Source organism: Eubalaena glacialis, chromosome 7 (genome assembly GCF_028564815.1).
Source record: "Eubalaena glacialis isolate mEubGla1 chromosome 7, mEubGla1.1.hap2.+ XY, whole genome shotgun sequence".
NCBI lineage: Eukaryota > Metazoa > Chordata > Mammalia > Artiodactyla > Balaenidae > Eubalaena > Eubalaena glacialis.
Window position 1 is genome coordinate 36971923 of NC_083722.1, and position 21733 is coordinate 36993655.

General features: G+C 46.7%; 1 protein-coding gene across 3 annotated transcripts in view; it reads left to right on the forward strand.

Moving 5' to 3' along the window:
- Positions 1-21733, forward strand: part of BTBD9 (BTB domain containing 9) — a 409382-nt gene that overhangs the window by 368602 nt on the left and 19047 nt on the right. For all 3 annotated transcript variants that reach the window (XR_009701567.1, XR_009701568.1, XM_061196280.1), the window contains one exon: positions 16628-16706. Coding sequence is in view for 1 of the 3 variants with exons in the window: in XM_061196280.1 (XP_061052263.1) it covers positions 16628-16706 (79 nt within the window). In the remaining 2 variants the exon portion in view is untranslated. The remainder of the gene's footprint in view (positions 1-16627; positions 16707-21733) is intronic.

Here is a 21733-nt window from a genome sequence, read left to right on the forward strand (position 1 = left end):
TGGGTAGTATAGTCACTTTCACAATATTGATTCTTCCAATCCAAGAACATGGTATATCTCTCCCTCTGTTGGTATCATCTTTAATTTCTTTCATCAGTGTCTTATAGTTTTCGGCATACAGGTCTTTTGTCTCCCTAGGTAGGTTTATTCCTCGATATTTTATTCTTTTTATTGCAATGGTAAATGGGAGTGTTTCCATAATTTCTCTTTCAGATTTTTCATCATTGGTGTATAGGAATGCAAGAGATTTCTGGGCATTAATTTTGTATCCTGCAACTTTACCAAATTCATTGATTAGCTCTAGTAGTTTTCTGGTGGCATTTTTAGGATTCTCTATGTATAGTATCATGTCATCTGCAAACAGTGACAGTTTTACTTCTTCTTTTCCAATTTGTATTCCTTTTATTTCTTCTTCTTCTCTGATTGCTGTGGCTAGGACTTCCAAAACTATGTTGAATAATAGTGATGAGAGTGGACATCCTTGTCTCATTCCTGATCTTAGAGGAAATGCTTCCAGTTTTTCACCATTGAGAATGATGTTTGCTGTGGGTTTGTCATATATGGCCTTTATTATGTTGAGGAAAGTTCCCTCTATGCCCAGTTTCTGTAGAGTTTTTATCATAAATGGGTGTTGAATTTTGTCAAAAGCTTTTTCTGCATCTATTGAGATGATCATATGGTTTTTCTTCTTCAATTTGTTAATATGGTGTATCACATTGATTGATCTGCGTATATTGAAGAATCCTTGCCTCCCTGGGATAAATCCCACTTGATCGTGGTGTATGATCCTTTTAATGTGTTGTTGGATTCTGTTTGCCAGTATTTTGTTAAGCATTTTTACATCTATATTCATCAGTGATATTGGTCTGTAATTTTTTTTTGTAGTATCTTTGTCTGGTTTTGGTATCAGGGTGATGGTGGCCTCATAGAATGAGTTTGGGAGTGTTCCTTCCTCTGCAATATTTTGGAAGAGTTTGAGAAGGATGGGTGTTAGCTCTTCTCTAAATGTTTGATAGAATTCAAACCTGTGAAGCCATCTGGTCCTGGACTTTTGTTTGTTGGAAGATTTTTAATCACATTTTCAATGTCATTACTTGTGATTGGTCTGTTCATATTTTCTGTTTCTTCCTGGTTCAGTCTTGGAAGGTTATACCTTTTTAAGAATTTGTCCATTTCTTCCAGGTTGTCCATTTTATTGGCATAGAGTTGCTTGTAGTAGTCTCTTAGGATGCTTTGTATTTCTGCGGTGTCTGTTGTAACTTCTCCTTTTTCATTTCTAATTTTATTGATTTGAGTCCTCTCCCTCTTTTTCTTGATGAGTCTGGCTAATGGCTTATCAATTTTCTTTATCTTCTCAAAGAACCAGCTTTTAGTTTTATTGATCTTTGCTATTGTTTTCTTTGTTTCTATTTCATTTATTTCCGCTCTGATCTGTATGATTTCTTTCCTTCTGCTAACTTTGGGTTTTGTTTGTTCTTCTTTCTCTAGTTCCTTTAGGTGTAAGGTTAGATTGTTTACTTGAGATTTTTCTTGTTTCTTTAGGTAGGCTTGTATAGCTATGAACTTCCCTCTTAGAACTGCTTTTGCTGCATCCCATAGGTTTTGGATCGTTGTGTGTTCACTGTCATTTGTCTCTAGGTATTTTTTTGATTTCCTCTTTGATTTCTTCAGTGATCTCTTGGTTATTTAGTAACGTATTGTTTAGCCTCCATGTGTTTGTGTTTTTTACGTTTTTTTACCTGTAATTGATTTCTAATCTCATAGCATTGTGGTCAGAAAAGATGCTTGATATGATTTCAATTTTCTTAAATTTATTGAGGCTTGATTTGTGACCCAAGATGTGATCTATCCTGCAGAATGTTCCGTGCGCACTTGAGAAGAAAGTGTAATCTGCTGTTTTTGGATGGAATGTCCTATAAATATCAATTAAATCTATCTGGTCTATTGTGTCATTTAAAGCTTCTGTTTCCTTATTTATTTTCATTTTGGATGATCTGTCCATTGGTGTAAGTGAGGTGTTTAAGTCCCCCACTATTATTGTGTTACTGTCGATTTCCTCTTTTAGAGCTGTTAGCAGTTGCCTTATATATTGAGGTGCTCCTATGTTGGGTGCATATATATTTATAATTGTTATATCTTCTTCTTGGATTGATCCCTTGATCATTATGTAGTGTCCTTCCTTGTCTCTTGTAACATTCTTTATTTTAAAGTCTATTTTATCTGATATGAGTATAGCTACTCCAGCTTTCTTTTGATTTCCATTTGCATGGAATATCTTTTTCCATCCCCTCACTTGCAGTCTGTATATGTCCCTAGGTCTGAAGTGGGTCTCCTGTAGACAGCATATATATGGGTCTTGTCTTTGTATCCATTCAGCAAGCCTGTGTCTTTTGGTTGGAGCATTTAATCCATTCACGTTTAAGGTAATTATTGATATGTATGTTCCTATGACCATTTTCTTAATTGTTTTGGGTTTGTTTTTGTAGGTCCTTTTCTTCTCTTGTGTTTCCCACTTAGAGAAGTTCCTTTAGCACTTGTTGTAGAGCTGGTTTGGTGGTGCTGAATTCTCTTAGCTTTTGCTTGTCTGTAAAGCTTTTGATTTCTCCATCAAATCTGAATGAGATCCTTGCCGGGTAGAGTAATCTTGGTTGTAGGTTCTTCCCTTTCATCACTTTAAGTATATCATGCCAGTCTTTTCTGGCTTGTAGAGTTTCTGCTGAGAAATCAGCTGTTAACCTTATGGGAGTTCCCTTGTATGTTATTTGTCATTTTTCCCTTGCTGCTTTCAGTAATTTTTCTTTGTCTTTAATTTTTGCCAATTTGATTACTATGTGTCTCGGCGTGTTTCTCCTTGGGTTTATCCTGTATGGGACTCGCTGCGCTTCCTGGACTTGGGTGGCTATTTCCTTTCCCATGTTAGGGAAGTTTTCGATTATAATCTCTTCAAATATTTTCTCTGGTCCTTTCTCTCTCTCTTCTCCTTCTGGGACCCCTATAATGCGAATATTGTTGCGTTTAATGTTGTCCCAGAGGTCTCTTAGGCTGTCTTCATTTCTTTTCATTCTTTTTTCTTTAGTCTGTTCCGCAGCAGTGAATTCCACCATTCTGTCTTCCAGGTCACTTATCTGTTCTTCTGCCTCAGTTATTCTGCTATTGATTCCTTCTAGTGTAGTTTTCATTTCAGTTATTGTATTGTTCATCTCTGTTTGTTTGTTCTTTAATTCTTCTAGGTCTTTGTTAAACATTTCTTGCATCTTCTCGATCTTTGCCTCCATTCTTATTCCGAAGTCCTGGATCATCTTCACTATCATTATTCTGAATTCTTTTTCTGGAAGGTTGCCTATCTCCACTTCATTTAGTTGTTTTTCTGGGGTTTTATCTTGTTCCTTCATCTGGTACATAGCCCTCTGCCTTTTCATCTTGTCTATCTTTCTGTGAATGTGGTTTTTGTTCCACAGGCTGCAGGATTATAGTTTTTCTTGCTTCTGCTGTCTGCCCTCTAGGAAGTTCATTCTTGCCTGGGTCTAGGCCAGCGTACAGCAAGAATCCGGGGAGGGGTCAGAGAATGACTTGGAACCAGCCCTGGAGAGCAAGGGGCCTGCAAGAGAACATGTGCCTCTTCTAAGTCTTAAGAGAGGTCTAGGCCAACAAAGGCTGGATCCAGAAAGTCACCAACAGGTGAAGGTGGCGGGATTTTTTAATCAAGAAAAGTGCTGGAAAAGAGGAAGAGATGCTTTTTTTTTTTTTAATTCAACTTTTTTACCATCAGAAAATGTCCCAGAAGAAAGGCTGTCACATGCACGTACTGCCTTACATCTGCTTGCGGGTCATTCACTGTCTTGCTTTAATTGTGTTGACTGTGGCAGCCTATGCAAATTCCAGAAAAGGCCTTTATGGGGCCTGCCACGAACACCTGTCACCTCTTCATTACAGAACTCACAGAGATTTCAGTGCATTAAATGGCTCTAGGCTAATCTTGGGCAGTTCCGTGCTAAGAGCAATAGTTTTCATCATAAAGAAACATTTTTTTTGTATGCTAGAGATTTTTAAAGCTCTCCCCAGTGCCCCCAATATCTTACCTGTTAAGTTGCAAATATCAGGCCCTTAATGGCTGGAGAGGGAGAGTCTATTTTTAAGTTTTTACTGAATATCTCCCCAGTGTGAGGTGCTGAACAAATTTGGCATGTCATCAGATCTGGACTCCCTGCAGGGGCTTAGTGTAATTTTTAGGTATGAAATTGGTCAGGTTTGATTCAGAGAATGCCTGGTGGTCCTTCTGGAGGCCGCTGGCTGGCTTAGCCGTGTGTACTGTTGTGGGCTGCTGAGGTCAGGGCTGGGCTTTGTTCTGCACAGGCTTTTGGCATGGATTTCCATAAAAGCAGCCTTTTTTATTAAATCTGAAATTCATGGGGCATTTAGTCCTCATTGTGTTCTAAGTCCTTTCGGTATTTAAAACACTAGGAAATGAAATTGCCAAATTCTTAACATTTGAGAATTGGCTCCTGCCCACGCCTGGTCCTCACGTTTCCAGCGTGCACGTCAGGGAGGGAGGGTTCTGGGGGAGATGTGGAGGCGGCGCTGCCCTGGAGGAAGCAAGCCTCTCGGAGCGAGAGCCACTCACGTCATTGAGTCAACACTTCCGTTGAGCCTTGTGCTTGCCGGGGAAAGCCAACCGATTCTGCCCTCCCCACCAGCCCCTAGAGCTACCTGCTGGCAGAAAGTGCGGCCGAGCCGCCAGCTCCTCCATCCTTTCCGTGGAGACGTAGACCCAGGTGGTGATTGTATTCCATGAAAATTTCAGCAAAATTTCCAAGCGCCTGAGCTGGACACTGAGAGATCAAACGAAGGAATATCCCTAACGAACAACGTGGAGCAAATCAAGGTATTTGGAGCCTGTTCAGGGCCACGAGGGAAGAGAGGCGAGTCCTCCCTCACCCCTTCTCAAGCCCCTTGAGCCCCACCAGAGGCCTGGCTCAGCTTGGCCCAGTCTGTTACGGAAAGGAACGTCACAACATGTGAAACCTCAGCTGCATGAAGAGCCCTTGCTCTTCTGCTCTCCTCACCTCCAAGGGAGGGCCACATCTGTGCACCTCTTTACCACCACCAAGGACAGCACTCCACAACCTCTCCAGGTTACCACGTTGACTGGCTTCTCATTCGCCTGTGTGCCGGGAGTTACTACTCAGGGGCCAGAATGGGCAGCTTGCTGATTTCCCTTCTGCTCATCAGCCACTACCGGACCATGTCACACCAGAGGGGCGGTTGGTGGACTCAGCCCAAGGATGGCAAAAGGTTGGTCTAGACACTGCCTGGCTCCTGAAGTCTGGTCTGAGTGTTTATTTCCAGGGACAGCGAGGACTTTTGGCCTCTCACAAGTGGCAGCAAGAGTCCCCTTGTTAACTCACAGACACAGCCCTGTTCAGCCTCTTCCTGCCCATCCCCCCAGTGCAGGGACAACCTGGTGGTTCTTCAGAGGAAGAAAAAGATTTTTGTTTGTGATGTGGACCTAGAACCATATGAGTAATGAGTTTTGTCTGAAGAAGATGATGGATGATCCTTCAATATCAGACAAAGCTGAGCCAGAGTGATTTTTTTTATACAAAATCCTTATTTTTGGAGCCTTCTAGAACTCCAAAGAAATGGACAGAACGTGGAGAATTTGTGGGTGAGGACCTCCCAATCTCCACACTGTGTCTTGTGAATTGGTTTGTTGAAATTCTTTCAGGCTCTAGATCTCTACATTTTGAGCAAGGTTATCTTGGGTAGTAGCTATTTCTGAACCTATTTCTTATTCCCTTTCTATGTTCATAAATCTCCTTAGAGGTGTGAACTTTGTAGCATAAAATCTTTGTACCTAAAAAGCTCAGCCATATTGGTCAGCTTCATCAGAAAAACCAGTGAACAAAGGCTGCTGAAGAATACCTTTTGCCCTGAGGGGGAAGAGGAGGGGCGCTGTTAGGCCAGAAACTTGGATGGCAGGTGACCCAGCTGGTGTTTGGGAGGGTCTATAGGGACTCCTGACTCTGTGGAGCAGTAAGCTTAAGACACACACACGTTCCCTTGGAAGAGCTCCAGCTTTCTCTCTCCTCCTGACCATCTCCTGGAGAAGGCAGATAATAGGCAAGGGTAAGGGTCATTAATTATAAGATCCAAGTGTGACAGAAACCCTATTAGAAAGAATGCATCTCTTCAAAAGACTTACCAGACATTTAAAAGTTTCAACAGAGTTTAAATTTGCGAGGGAAACCATTAAACCTTGTAAGAAAGAAATGCCAGACCAAGAGGGTGCTTTATAGACACTAATTGGATTGACAAGGCCTCCCCGGTTTCTACACCACACAAAAGCTCTTGCCCAGATGCAGATGTGTGTGTGTGTGTGTGTGTGCGCGCGTGCACATGCACACAAGCACACAGCAACTCCCACCACCAGCTGTGTACAAACATGAATACAGAGGCAGAAGGAAACATGAATTTTCTTTTTTTCTGCATGATACTCAAAACCATTGTGTTTCTAGAACAGCTGCTTGTGAGAGAGAGAAAAGCACTTGGCCCCAGAGTCTGTTTATGTGTTTGAGCCAAGAAAGCGATTTTTGTTGCAGGAGCTCTAAGTGAGACAGACAGAGTCAGAGAATAAGAGAGAGAGAGATAATTATCTAAATTATGTTCGTGCTATTATCGAAGACGAATATAGTTAAAATGTAATTAAATATGACGGGCTAGCAGGATGTAAGCCAAGCTTTGGAATGCTAATCATCAATTACTGCATCCCCTTAGGGGAATCAAGGAGAGCTCTATGGCAGAGAGTGGGAGTGGGGAGCTTGGGGATGGGGGGCTGAGCGAAATGTGGAGTATGGAAACAGCCCCCTCTCGTCTGTCTCCCCCGCACTCTCGTTCAAACACTCCGCAGAGGTCCCAGGACACATACCTTTCTGTAGGTGTCACAGAGTTAGAAGCGTTCAGCTCAACTCTTAGGAGGAGCTGGCAGGAGGGTCCCGACCTTCTTTTTGAAAGGAAACTTCTCTAAAAGGGAAAATTAGGCTATGAGCAGGGAAGGTAAAGCCAAGACTGGCTCAGGTTGGAGCAGTAAATGCAAGTGCATTCACCAGAGAGGCCTGAAATCCCTCTTGGTCAGAAAGTATAAAAAGCCCCCCCTAGGTCCAGAAATCCCAGGGGCGGGAGGAAGCTAGGGGAAGACTGATCTGGACTATAATTAGGACAGAAGATGACATGCGTCGTCCTAGCAAACTGCTCCCCACCAGCCACCCCAGCCTGAGGAGGGGCTCCACCAAGGCTGAAAACTGACCATGACCTGAGGAGTTCAGATGAGACTCATGCAGGGCCCACCCCCAGAGAGTCTGAGTTTTAATTGGTCTGGGGTGTGGCCTGGAAGGTGGAAGGTTTAGAAGCTCCATAGGTTACTCTGATCTGCAACCAAGATTGAGAACCCGCTGGTCCAGCTAGGACCCAACTTCCATTAAGCTAGTCACAGGAAGCAGGCAGCAGCTACTGGGGACTGTATCAGCTGCAGCGTCTTTCCATGAACCCCGGTTCTGCCTGTCTCGAGGCAAAGAAGAGATCAGTGTAAGATGATAGATAGATTTTTTTTTTTTAATTGAAACATAATTTGTGTATCAGTTCTGTTGCTAGATCTCCAAAGTGTTGAGTTTTCTGGGATTCCTATGTAAGAGTTAGAAATTTAATTCCCTCCATTTAACACTGCCTGAGCTCTGTCTAAGGCTGGGGTAGAAACCTGGCCACCTCCTGGGCCAGGTGGGTGATGTATGAGGCAGGCTAGGGCAGGCTCCTGGGCATGAGGGAGACGCCACAGGCTGGAGGGGCTGAGTCCATCACCTTTACTTCGGAACTAGCCAGTGTCCTCTCAAGATGACCCCAGGATGCCAGATCATCTCGTTTTCAAGAGAAACCAGAAATTTGTATTTTTATGTGAAATCTTCTAATTTGTAAGTGGCAGCTAACTTAAGTTTTTAAAAAATACTCAGTAAACCAGCAAAGTATGTCTGTGAGCCTTCCCTGCATGACCTTTGATCTCAGTAAGCATTTGGCTGATCAGCATATGACTAAATGATCACTAATCCCGGTGGCTCCTGACAAGCTGTTTCCCTGCCACCTCAGGGCTGCAGTCAGGTTAGACAAACTTGGCACCGTTTTTCCTAAGCCTGGCACATAGAAGGCTCTCAATAAATAGCTGTTGAATGGAGGGACAGACAGAGTGAATGGCACAAGCCCAGAATTCCCTGTAAGTCGGGGCAGTGAGTTGGCTATAAAATCCAGTTAAGCATCCTGCTAGACAAAAGAATTAACTCCCAGGTGCCAGATTGGTCGCTGAAGCCTGCGCCAAGGAAGGCTTCAGTGTAGCCTGGCGCCAGAGATCTGAGCAAGTGAGCGGGTTGCAGGACATGCTAGGCTGGGAGCCAGCGGGAGTGCGTGCAGGGCCCAGTTTTAAGGCTGTTACAATGCAAGGGTTCCCACCTCGCCACGTCATGGAAGATGCACTCTCCCTCACGTGCCCGGTCCACGGAGCGTCTTCAGATGTGATTAAAGAGATGAGTGTGGTCCTTGGCCCATGGCAGCGGCAAGGCAGACGAAGAACAGCTCAGAGGGACAGAGGGGCGTCAGGCAGCTGGGGGGCCAGCGCGAGAGGTGAGTTCATAAAGATCCGTCAGAGGGTCTTCAGGCCAGGCAGGCCTGGAGGCTCACTCAAGACCTTCAGCACCCGGCCCTGCTCGGTGCCACACGGCTGGGAGTAGGCGCCACCGCCACTGCGTACGCTCAGTTGACAGCAGACAGCCTTTAATATTTCCTCCCTTTTCGAGAATCTTTTCTGAAGGTTCACGTTTGCCTTCTAGCCCTGCACCCAAAGGTTGTAAATAAAACGCTCCCCACGTATCCTTGCCATTCCTCGTCACCACAGGCTTCTCTCCCTTTCTTGGCTCTGTTTTTTTTTTTTTTTTTTAAAGTTTTGAACTTTTAAATTTTTATCAAAGATATACCTGTTCAGCTTTCAAAGTCAAGTAGGAGCACAAGGCTTATAACAAAAAAGCAACAACCCCCTGCTTCACCCTTTTTCACCCCAGACCCCGCTCTCCAGAGGCAACTGCTTTCCTTTTTTCTCTTTAAAATTTTAAAAAATATTTTGAAAAGACAATACATTCAAAGAAAGTATATTTAATACGGTTTAAAAATGTAAAACTATAGACAGTGAAATGTCTCCTTCCCACCCACCCCTTCCTCCAGAGATGATAGTTAATGCGTAAACATATAAAAATGTGTGTATTTTCCCCATTTTTTAACACAACTTTTTCTACACCTTGGATATCTCTAGAAATTCTCCCTCCCTGTCTCTCCAGCTGCACAGTCTTTCATGGTAGGGATAGAGACGTACCACAATTTACTTAACCAGTCCCAAGTGATGAGCGTTTAGGTTGTTTCTGTTCTCGTGCTGTTCAGACGATGCTACTGCCTTGTTCCCGCGCTCAGAGCACATCTAAGCTAAAGCTTTTGAAAAATCTCATGTGATTCTGGTTCCCACATCTTTGTGCTGACATTCTGTCTTCCCCTCCAGAAGCATTTAGATCTTCTAAAGTTTCTCAATAATATGCTTTGCTTTCTCATTCATTGTGGTGGCCACTCAGTGGCCTCTAACTTAGAAACTTATGTCCTTCATATCTGGGAAAATTCCTTGTGTTACTTTTACATTTTATAGCTCATGTCTTTTCTGCTCTTTTTTTCTGGAACATCTCTAATTGGATAGTGGACCTCTTGGTCTGATCATCTCATTCTCTTATCCTTTTTCTTTTATTTTCTATCTTTGTCGTTTTGTTTGACCTTCTAGGAAATTTCCTCAACTTAAGCTTCTAACTATATTGTTGAATTACTTATTTCAATTCATAGTTTTTTTTTATATATAAATTTATTTTATTTATTTATTTTTGGCTGTGTTGGGTCTTCATTGCTGTGCGCGGGCTTTCTCTAGTTGCAGCGAGCAGGGGCTACTCTTTGTTGCGGTGAGTGGACTTCTCATTGCTGTGGCTTCCCTTGTTGCGGAGCACGGGCTCTAGGTGCGCGGGCTTCAGTAGTTGTGGCTCACAGCTCTAGAGCGCAATCTCAGTAGTTGTGGCGCACGGGCTTAGTTGCTCCGCGTCATGTGGGATCTTCCCGGACCGGGGCTCGAACCCATGTCCCCTGCATTGGCAGGCGGATTCTTAACCACTGCACCACCAGGGAAGCCCCATAGTTTTAATTTACAAGAGCGTTTTCTTGTTCTCCAAATATTTCTTTTTCACGTATTTTATTCTTATTTCAGGGGTGTGGTACTGTTTTCTTTTATCTTTCCGGTGGTAATATAAGTTTCCCTGAAGTTTTATTCTGCTTACTGAACTATATCTATATCCTTTGAGATATTTTTCTTTTCTATTTGCGTTTGGTCTCTATCTTTCATGTTAGAGTCTTTGGCGATCTTTGACTGGTTGTTTACCATTAAGCGTTAGGCACTGAGAAAGCAGGCAAAAAGCTTTTTGAGTGTGGGCGGGTTTGTGGACTTCATTCAAGGTTATCAGACAGGGCTTAGGCGTTTCATTGGGAGACTCCTGCCCACTCATTCAGATCCAGCACACTGGCCACCTTCGGTTCCTTCTCATGGAAATGCTCTTCAGATCTGCATGGCCATTTCTTCCATTGTGTAGGTCTTAGCTCAGTTGTTACTTTACTGGAGAACTTCCTTAAATACATTATCTAAAGAGGCGTGACCCTCTCAATTTACTTACACTGCTTTATTTTTCTCCATAGCCCTTCTTTAACTCTGATATATTTGTTTCTTTTATTTGTCTCTCTCTCCCACTAGAAGGTAAGCTACTTGAGGGCAGAGTCTGAAATAGGGCCTTCTTCATTAAGTACTTGATAAATATTTACAGAAGGAAGAATGGAAGGACAGAGAGGAGGAAGGTAGATCAGTATCTCTAGGTCTTTCCTCTTGGGCTGGTCAGAGTCTCAGAGGGATCCTCCAGTCCCCTGCCTGGGGGTTAAGCCTGGATCACGGCGGCCTGAAAGCCGAGGGAGGCAAGGGGGCTGGAAGTCTTGCCATCTGGGATATTCACTTCCGTGTATTCCTCGCTCTCAGCCCCTGCAGGGTCCCACCCTCTGCTGTGCATGGTGTCCCAGAGTCTAGACCCTCTCTGTTCAAAGACTCCAGAGTGAAATCCCTGTCTCTGCCGAGGTGGGAAAGGGCTCATCCCCGCTGTGCAATCCCTGTCTCTGCCGAGGTGGGAAAGGGCTCATCCCCGCTGTACAATCCCTGTCTCTGCCGAGGTGGGAAAGGGCTCATCCCCGCTGTGCAGGAAGAAGGAGAGGGCGTTGAGGAGCCCATCTGCTCCTTTTACCTGTTTTCAGCCAGCCCCCTGCCTGCCCCCCGCCTTCAGAAGTAGCTGGTGGCTCAAGGGTCTGCAGTGTGAACTCACTTGCTTCCTGTGTGTTTCCCTCTGAGGTGTTGGCAGAGAAAGATGGTGACATCTCCTCATGCTTTCTTTGTGCTTGTTTTGTGTTTGTGTGTGTGTATTGTAACACATATATTTGATATGAAACATACATTAAATTTTCTTACTGCCCTTTTAGTGGAGGGAGCAAAGCTTAACCCATGTGTTCAATTTGCTGTGTTTAACTGCCAGTCTGGCCCTGGCCAGACACTCCTGGCCATCTCCCTGGTGTCCACCACGTGTGCTGCAGAAAAAGTCTGACATTTGCTTTCCCTTTATAGCGTAGGCAGCAAAGTCACGTAATTTTTCAGAGCTGAAAAGACCAGGCACCCTTGCCATAGGATCTGCAGGATCCCCAGAGAAGGCAGGATGAGACTTAGGATGGGAAGCCCTTCTCAGCCAAGCCCTTAGGGCCTGTGTGGTGCTCTCATCACCCAGAGCTGCTCTCACAAGCCCTGCACTCACAGAGGGCAGCCGCACCCTCCCCCCGCAGCCAGGCAGCTCTCTGGTCCTCTGCTTGCTTCGGATAAAGACTCCGCTGTCCTGGGACCTGGCGCCACCCGGCAAACCCCCAGCCCCACCGAGGGACTGACTCCACCTTTCCCCTGACATAAACACAGATACCATTTTAATCCCTTTCTTCTCTTTCTTTCTTTTTATTTATTTTAAGAACTGTTTAAAATGCAGAAAAGAATGAAAAGTATTATAACATTCACTCACATACTCATCCCCAGAATTGACTGTAGTTAATATTTTTCACATACACTTTGTCTTTTTATTTTAATCAAAGAAATAAAACATTCCAGTTGGTGTTGAAGTATCCTTTGTTCCCCATCAGCAAACCCCATTCCTCACCCTCTCCTGAGAGACAACCGCTATCATGAATTCAGCATCTCTCCTTCCAGAATAGTAAAAAAACATTTTACAAGCATGTATGTTTTCATGAGTAGCATGTTCACAGCGATTGTGAAGCACTCTGTAAACCACACAGTGGTCTGCAGGCCGAATAGGCTTTTAGGAGGACAGTTCTTGGCCCACTTTTTCACTCTGCTTATTAACAGACCACCTACCATATTTCAGCTGCAGCCCTAGGATTTTATATGCATTACAGTATTTAATCCTCATTCCTCAAGCAGTAGCTTTAGAGAGATTGTTTTAAATCACTTGTTTTTCTGGCTTGTTTAATTACTACTATGGCAACAACAACATTTTTTCCTTCCTTTTTTAAACTTCATATACATAGTATTTCAGCCTCATTATGGGTTAAATTGAGTTTTATGGGTGGGCCGGGTAACTCAATCGAAATGTATAGCTTCATTTCTCTGGAAAAATTGCTTCCAAGCTTCAAATAGCCAATTACCAGGGAAGTTTTGGAACACCACCAGTTTATGAGTTGGGACCACAGTACCGTTTGCATTGTTCTCTGACTAATTCATGGAAGGATAGCTAATCTCCCCAGAGGGATCCTAAGCTTCTTTAGGGCAAGCACTACATCTTGCATGTTTCCCATAACACCCAGCAGGTACCAACCTCAAGAATGTATTCAACAAATGCTTGTTTAATTCCTTCAAAACCCAGCTACCTTGTCTGCCTCCAGGAAATGGGTGCTGATGGGAGGGTGGTGGGAACCTCTGCAGTAGTCACTAAATCGTACACCATCAAACTCAGTGACTCACAGATGGGGCCCAGGGAAACAGTGTGTCTCGTCCAGGTTCACGTGGCTGGCTGGTAATTACAGTAGTAATAACAATATCAGCTATTTTTCTTAGAGCCTAGTGTATGCCAGCACTGTTCTAGGTGTTTTACATTTGTTAATGTATTTAATCTTCACACACAAAAAATTTAGATAGGTATTTTTATTATCCTCATTTTACAGAGAGGAGACTAAAGCCCAGAAAGGTTAAGCAGCTTGCCTAAGGTCACAGAGCTGATAAAAATTCAAACCCAGGAGCCTGGCTCCAGAGCCCATGCTGTCAACCACTTTGCCATCCTACCTCTAGTTCATGAAAGGCCATGATTAAAACCTGCTGTCTTGACTGTCCCCCAGTGATCCTCTCAACTGGAAATATTTTACGTAATAATACAGTGCTGGCATTTTCACTTGCTTCACGTCACACGATCTGTGTTAAAGCCTTGGGCGGTAGGCAAGATAGGTACTTTTTTCTAATGCTTTCATATACATTCTACCAAACTCAAACAATACAGAAAAGTACAAAAGTACAATTAATGTCTCTTGAAATTCTTCCATCCAAACATTTTGGCAAACATTCTTGTAGACATCCCTCTTTGAATGCGTGTGTGTATAGATATTTACAGTTTAACATAATCAGGACCTCATTCTAGATGCACTTTTGTAACCAAGGGAGTGGTATTATTTCTGTCAGCATTGGACAAATGAAGAAACTACAGCTCAGGAAGCGGGCGTGATTTGTCAGCTGGAGAGATGGCAAGTGCCGGAGTTGGGACTTCAGTCCCGTGTGGGTTTTTCTGTTTGGGGTAGGTGCTCAGAGTAAAGACCCGCACGTATTTTTTGACACCCATTGTTCCTGTTCAGACACTTCCTCCCGGCACCCAGTCTCGGCTCTGAACTGAGTGGTGCTACACCCCTGTTGTTCTGTTGTCTTCCTGGGAGTGTTGCCTACTAAAGAGATTCCGAGTCCTGGGCGAGTAGGAATATTTATACAGCTCTCTGTAAGCTCAATAAAAATGGCAGTCGAGCTTTTGTGTAGACTAAGTGGTGGTGATGGTGTCCTGGCCCTGTGAAGCATGAACCCTCCTCAAGGTTGCACCCTGATTACAAATGTGGCTCTGATGTGACAACGTCCTGATGCCGCCTTATCCTTTCCCCACTGGGCAGCACTGAAAGTTGTTTTGAAAAAGTTCAGGGGAAATGGAATCTGATATTTTGGAGGGAGAGATGCTCATTATCTCATCCTAACCAGCTTCCCTTCCTACTCGTATTTTGGTCTTGGGATTGTTATCCAGTTTGCTGAAAATGAAATCATCTGTTCAACTCTTGGGCTGTGTTAGTGAAAATGAACTCTAATGTGATTAGATATTAACACAGGGTAATGGAGGATTGGCATTAAATTGAAGCCTTCTGATCTTATTACTCCACAAATGCTCCCTCCTTCTCAGGCTGCTGCCCTGCCAGCCCTGCTTCCCCCAGCAGAGGTGGGGGCCGGTGGTGCCAGAGCCCAGGCCCGCCGCGGAGGCTGGGGCAGGAGACGGGAGCCGAGGGGGCCATGGTGAGGAAAGGGAGAACGGGGTTCAGGCCCGGCTCTGCCCAGGATGACTCACAGTGAACCCTCACTTCCTTCAGGGCCTTGGCCTCCACTCCACACTGCGGAGGGAGGAGGGGTCTTCCAGAGGGCGTGATTAGGGGCCTGTCTGCACTCTCAGAGCCCTGAGCATGTTGTCGAGGGCCGTGAGCTTACGAGAGTCAAGTTATACCTTCACGTCCAGAAGCACCGGACGATTTTTTGGATTAGCATAGGACTAGAAATCTAAGAAGAAAAGTCTTTACTCTGTCTGCTCCACTCCCGCCCCCTTCTCTACCCCAGTCCTTTTTGTGAAACTGGCTGAACCTAATAGTTGTCACTGGCTGAGGTTACTTGCCCTAGTTCTGTTTCCCTTTCCTAGAGGGGTGGTCTGAGAAGCAGCGTGGACCAGCTTTGGTGTGTGCTGCCTCTTGCATTAGCAGCAGGGATGGGACTCTGATGCCCTCGCAGCGTGGACCCCAGCTTCCCCTGACCTGCCGGAGGAAGGATGCAGATCTGTGCTCAGTCACCCTGCTTAGCTGAGAAGTGACCCCGAGGCCTGTGGGAGCGAGCCCAGGCCCAGAGTTGAAGCCCCACAGGCTTTCCAAGGGAGCTGCATGGGTCTGGGAGCAAAACACTGAGAAAATGGGCCAGGAGTGCAGGCCCTGGGGATGGTCAGATGGCATCACCTTCATGTATGAATAATAGCCTTTTTACAAAGAGAGTGATTTTTCTTACGCTGTTCCAGAAACATGCTTCCAGAGGCATAGACTTTGCACACAGGATGGTAACGACTTTTTAATGACCTTAAGGGGCCTGGTGTCCAGGCAGCAGTGAATCAGTCTCAGTGGGAAGCTCACAGTGAGAGAGAAGATGGAACACCTGAAAGCAAAGGGGGAAAAACAAACCGCAAATACGTGTATTTTCTTTAGTAGCATTACTTGGTAATTAGACAATTACAGGAAACAGCTTCCCAGCAGCTGGCACTTCCACTGTGTGGACAGAGGAGGGATGCAACAACTGGGAACGCCTCACATTTCTTATGAAAGTATTACTGGCGTTTGCAGCTGTGGATGCTGAGCTCCCCGTGCGTTCTGATGAACTGGGCGGTAAACCGGGAGCAGACTGCCTCCTCTCAGGGGCGGCTTGGGGCCCGCTCGGCTGGGCTTTAAATGAACTGGCCCAGCCCCTGCTGATCCTTGAGGAATGGCTTTTAAAATAGTGGGGCTGCTTTTGAGCCCGCCCGGAGACTGGCTGGTCCAGAGAATAAACTGTTTGGGGGACATATTTGGAAGTGGGAAAAGGAGGGCTGGAGGGAGGCCTGTGGAGAAACTGCCTCTTCTTCCCCAGGTGCCACCACTCGCAGGCGGTGGGGTGAGGGGTTCAGACAGGAGCCTGGGGCTCACACTGCAGCAAGTGCCGCCCAGCCCCGTCCTCCCCTTGCCCTGCCTCAGCTCCTCCTCCTCCCAGGACCCTCCAGCGAAGTCACTGCGCCCACCTGGACGCATCCATTCAGCCCACAGCCCTCTGAGGGCAGCCGCATCGCGGCCCTGTTACTTCATGAACTCCACCAGCCTTGGTCACTCCTCTGTTTGGCCACACTCTTGTCACTGCGTGCACGCAGTCTGCCCTTCACGCTTACGTCGAGCTTTATGAGAATCCCGTCGCCTTCGCAGAAGGGCAGGGCGCCTTCTTTGATGAGATTGTAGGGGAACACCGTGTGCTCCTGCCCCCTCTCCACACAGTGGGTGGAGCCCTGTCCCCGCCCCCCTACGGCACAGGAGGCCCTCCCCATCCACGTACTGGGCTCTGCTGGCCCCGTGCTGTCAGCAGGGTCAACTGGGTGGTCTAACCAGGCAATGCTTGTGCTTCTCACAGGTCCTGGCAATCAGTAACTTTTGAAAGACGGCCGGCCTCCTTCATTCGAATCGTTGGAACACACAACACAGCAAATGAGGTAAGGGTCCCCTTTCGTGAAAGACACGGTGATATTTCCTGGTGTACAGGTAAATGCCGCATCCTGAGTTAAGTGGAGCTGTTTGTTCTACCCGCTAATGGCCTGTTGTTCAGACAGCTTGGGACAGAAGAAAGTCCTGCTCTTGCATAGTGGGGACATCGTTACCATTTCTGGGTATCTCTTCACCAGCGAATGGAAGCCAGCTCCTGCGGCTTTGCTTCCGCCTACCAGCCACTCTGCAGAGACCTGGAGAGGTCAAACGCCCTGTCCTCAGAGTCCTCCGCCCTCCCAGACGTCAGCTGTCTCAGTGGTCCCTGGGCCCTCTGAGCATGGTGTGCAAGGATCCCCAGCCCCGCGGGGCAGCTGAGGCGCACAGTTGCTGGTTTCTTCTGTCCGGCCACCCGGTCCTGTGCCAGCCTGCACATAAGTGTTCTTGGGTGAGCCTCTTCCTCCCTGGCCTGTTCCTCACCTGGGCCCAGGCCTGGATCCCGGGGCAACAGCCATGCCATTGGGCTGCAGTGTTTGTGGATGTTCCGTCACCTTTGGATTTCACGAGGGAAGAGCGGGCAGGTTATTCTCCCCACTTTGGGCTCCTGCGGTCAGGGCAGCAGGCAGGTGAGGTTCCTGGGCCTCAAACATGCTGTTTTTCTCTGGAGAAGTGCACTGGGTTCCTCCAGATCAGAGAGGAGAGGACAGTGCCCGCAGTGAGTCGAGAGCGTGAGGGAGGGCGCTTTGAGTGCTTGCACCAGGACCGCGAGTGCAGCCCAGGGCCGCGCCAGGCACGCCGGGACTGCCGCCCTCAGCAGGTGGATCCCCGCTGGGCTCACAGAGGCACCTCAGGGTCCACTCACACCATTTAAGGTGAGAAGAACATCTGTTTCCATTTTGAGCACAAAATAATCAATCCGTAAGTTAATTATTACTTCGCCTTTCTGTTTCTCAGGTGGGCGTAGAGTAAGCGCTGGTGCTGGTGGGTTGGAGTCCGGCAGTGGGCTCCATGTGCTCATCAGGCTCATGCTTTTACAGTCAGATGTGCTTAGCGTGCACCCCTGAAGACCTGACCGCTGGTTAAAGACCGCAGTCATAAGGAACAGTAAGGTTGAAACTCGAGGTAATAAATGAAAGGCATAAAAATAGTAACCGTCCTGCAATTTCATCTTAACATGAACTTTCTCAGATCTGTACAGGACTGGCTTCCTGGGCGTGTGACCAGGGCCGTTGCGTGGGGCTCCGTACCCAGAAGGGGGCTCAGAGCTTAGGGTTTAATGCTCTCCAGCATCCTCTTGATAGTCTTGGCAATTTTACCTTTGAATTTTCTTTTACAAGGGAAGCCCCCATGGGACAGTGGAGCGCCCACCAGGGCTCGGAGCCTTGGCTGACCTGTAGGCCAGCCCCCCGACTCCTCACCTTCCTGGGACAGGTCCTCAGCCACCCACCCCCTGACCCCTGGTGCATGGACTTGCCCAGCCTCCCCCTCCTCAGCCTGCCCTGTGGCCACTGCCACCCGCCACTCCCAGTGGGGGCCCCGCACGCTTGTGGGGAGAGTCAGGATCTGGTGCGAGTCCCAGGATAGGGCCCTGGGTGCCGTGAGCGTCTGCCCTGACCTAAGGCTCTCCCCCAAACCTGAGCCCGAGCGAGCGCAGCATCAAAAAGCAAATGAAAACCCCAGGACACGTCAGGAGAGACACTGTGGGAGCAAAGGAGAAGCTTTTTTCCTGCCTTTTTGAACAAGAGGCTCTACATTTTCATTTTTCACTGAGCCCCACACATCATGCAGCTGGCCCTGGATTCATGCATTATGTTTGTCGAGTCTGAATCCTCCAGGGCACATCAAGGTGCTTCTGGTACTTCAAAAAGCATTTTAAGAAGTGCAAATATTGTGATAATTTATATTCATTTTGCCTTTTTATTTATTTAGAATAAAAATGATACACGCCCACAATGTGCTTCTTGCAGAAAAGAGCTTATAAACAGAAGCCTGAAACTTTTTCTTACCTCTTCATTTCAAAAAAACCCTGAAAATTATAAAAGTAAAGCAACTGATATTTTTTAAAGCATAAAATTAAAGAATTCTAAACATCAGGTCATAAAAACACTTTTTTCTTTTTTTTTTGATGATGGAACAAAAGTAAATTTGAATCTGCATTTTAATATATATTTGAGCCCCAAACCAAACATCATAGTTGTTAAATTTTGCCAATAAATCTCAATTTTTCTTACCACTTAAATTAATTATGTATGTATTACTTACTAAATTGGAAAACAATTTGAACTTATCTTTACATAATAGTATATGAAGCTAAAATTAAATATTTTTATTTACAGTCACTTGTTTCTTATATAATGCATTAAAAAAAAGACAAATGTTTTCCTTTAATTCCTAAATGGGACTCTGTAATTATCACTTACAACAGAAGGAATTCTTAAGTCAGAGAAGGCTGAGAAGCACTGGAGCAAGTCTGGTCAGAGTCTTTTTCCAGCCCTCAGCCCCAAGCCCATCACCTCAGAGACCAGATGAAAAATAACTTCCCCTTACAGAACTCTAAAGCTGGAGTGCAAGATCCCCTCTCCCTGATGAGTTTACAAAAATATCGGTGCACGGAGCCCCAGCTACTTTGGACCTGCCAGTTTGGAGACTGGACCAGCCAGTTTGCATGGGTTGACTTAGGTCGCTAATTAACGGCTGACCCGTCATATTTGGCAGATGAGCAACTTGCTCAGCTGCCTTCTTGAGTGGGTTATTGATCAAGAAAAAAAGCCTCAGTGTAGTGTTGCCAACCTGGGAACATCTCAAATCATAAAATAAACAATGACCAGGATCATAAGGCAAGATCCATAAACTGTCATTCTCAGAGCAAACAAGAAGGCACAAGAGTTGAATTTCACAGAGCACCAAGGATGTAGTAAACCCTCAAAGAGAACGTTCTTTACTGCAGCACACTGGGTTCTGGGCGTCATATCCCCATTCTTAGAGAAGGGCAAGGATGTGGGGCAAAGGTCAGAGGTGTGAGGGAAGGAGGGTGACTGGGGTCAGTCGGGCAGGACTCCTGGGGAGGCCAGGCCTGGGAACCGTGATGGCACCGACGGCCGGGGAAGGCAGGCGGGGGTCCAGGACAACCCTGGTCCCCAGTCCCATGGAGCCAGAACCGTGTCATGGGAAGACAGCAGTCAGGGAGCCTCTTCCTCACAGTGGAGCGGAGGCAGGGGTTCCTCAGTCTGGCCCTGCTTGTTTGCTGAGTGACATCAGTGGCCTTGGTTTAGTCAGAGCCAGGACCTCTTTCCCTTTAGATGCCAAATGTTACCAGCCCAAAGACTGTGTGCGAATATCAAGAAGCATAGATGGAATTGGTTTCTAGCATGGGAAGGTTAGATGGTCTGTGTGGATAGCGGAAAGAGAAATGTGCCACATCTCCCAGGTAAGACTGGTTTCTGCAGGCACTGCCCCGCCCGAGAGGGGGGTCAGCGCAGGGCGCGGTGGGGAAGCGCAGCTTGGAGCTCCTGAGAGTTGAGAGCGTTCAGCAGAGACAGGAGGCTGTTCGGGCAGCAGGTGGAAAGTGGCCTGCGTATGTGGCCAGAGCTGCCGGCGGCTCAGGAACTGCCCCCACCTGCAGACATCCCAGCTGCTAGTGGGATAGCAGAGGTGTCCAGAGCTAAAACTGATGGGGATTTCTTGCCCGATGCGGGCACTTGTCTGTTTGGCCGTAGCCGGCCAGGCGTTCCCGCGTCAGGCTCGGCGTCTGCGCTGCACGCTGATCCCCAGCCGACCCCGGATCAGGGCCGGCTCTCAGGTGACGCAGCCGAGGAGGGCTGCGGACGTTCAGATTTCTTGATCACCTGTTTGGGCACGCTTCTGATTTCCTCAGCATTTCATCCATCTCCTCCGGGAACTGCGTGTCTGCTCCTGGCATCTGTCTCTCATTTTCCTTTGTGAGCACCATGGCGATGAATTCATTTAATTTAGCTACGTTTACAACTTCTGTCAATAAATTCCCCTAATGTTTACCTCCCAAAGACTCCACCACTTGCTTCAGTGACCTCCTGCTCCTTGTGTACTCAGCATTTCCTTGTCATTTATCTTAACTTCTTAGAACATTTTCCTTTCACTGCCTACCAGCGAGTTTGTCATCCTGCCCCTCCTCTCTGCTCTGTAATCCTCCCTGGGGCATGCTTCTCACGTTTCTCTGCTCTGCCCTTGGATACGATCCTCCCGCTGCCCTTTCACAGGCTGCTTTCCTCTGTCTTCCTCTCACGCTTAGCACTAGATGGCAGGCACATGTCAGTTTGTCTTTCAGCGAGTGCCCCCTCCGTCCTGCTCTCCTTCAGTTGTTTTCATTCATCTGAATCTTCCCAGTGCCTGTAGCCAAAAAGGTCTCCTTGGCTGTTTCCTCCATCACTTTCTCTTGGTCTCAGTCACCAGTGCAACCGCGTGGTCATTCCAGCCCACCTGCCTCAACTGCTACTTGACTCCGAGCTACTCGAGAGGCAGGCATTGCTTCCCTTTCTAAGGCTCTCCTGTCTGAAGGACGTTGGACATGGCCTTGTCAATAGGACCACCTTCAGGTCCCCGTGGATCTGAAGTTTCCACTCGTGCCGTGCAGCGGCCGTGCTAGTTCTGATGCAGCTCCTCTCACACACCCTTCATTTTCATTTCACTAGTTACCACAGCAAAGCCGCAAAGGCACACTGCTTTGTCCTTAAGGAGGTCAGGCTGGGTCCAAATGAGGTCTGTCTGTGGACCTATGCCAATCCGTCAGTCTATTAAAAGAAATAGAAGTTACGCCTGTTTCTTCTTATGGCTTTGATGAAACCTGGGTTGGAGAGCGGGTTCTGGAGTGATTTTTCAGGAGGCAGAGACCTCAGGGGCACAAGCAGCCCCACGGGTTAGAAAGGACTTGTAGGAAAAGCTAACTTTCTGCAATATGGAAAGACCCGCGGGAAAGCCTTTGCCGAGTCAGTAATAGAGAGTGAGGATGGGGTCGACAGTCTGTAGGCAGCTCTCAGGTCTCCATTTACATATTGAATTTATG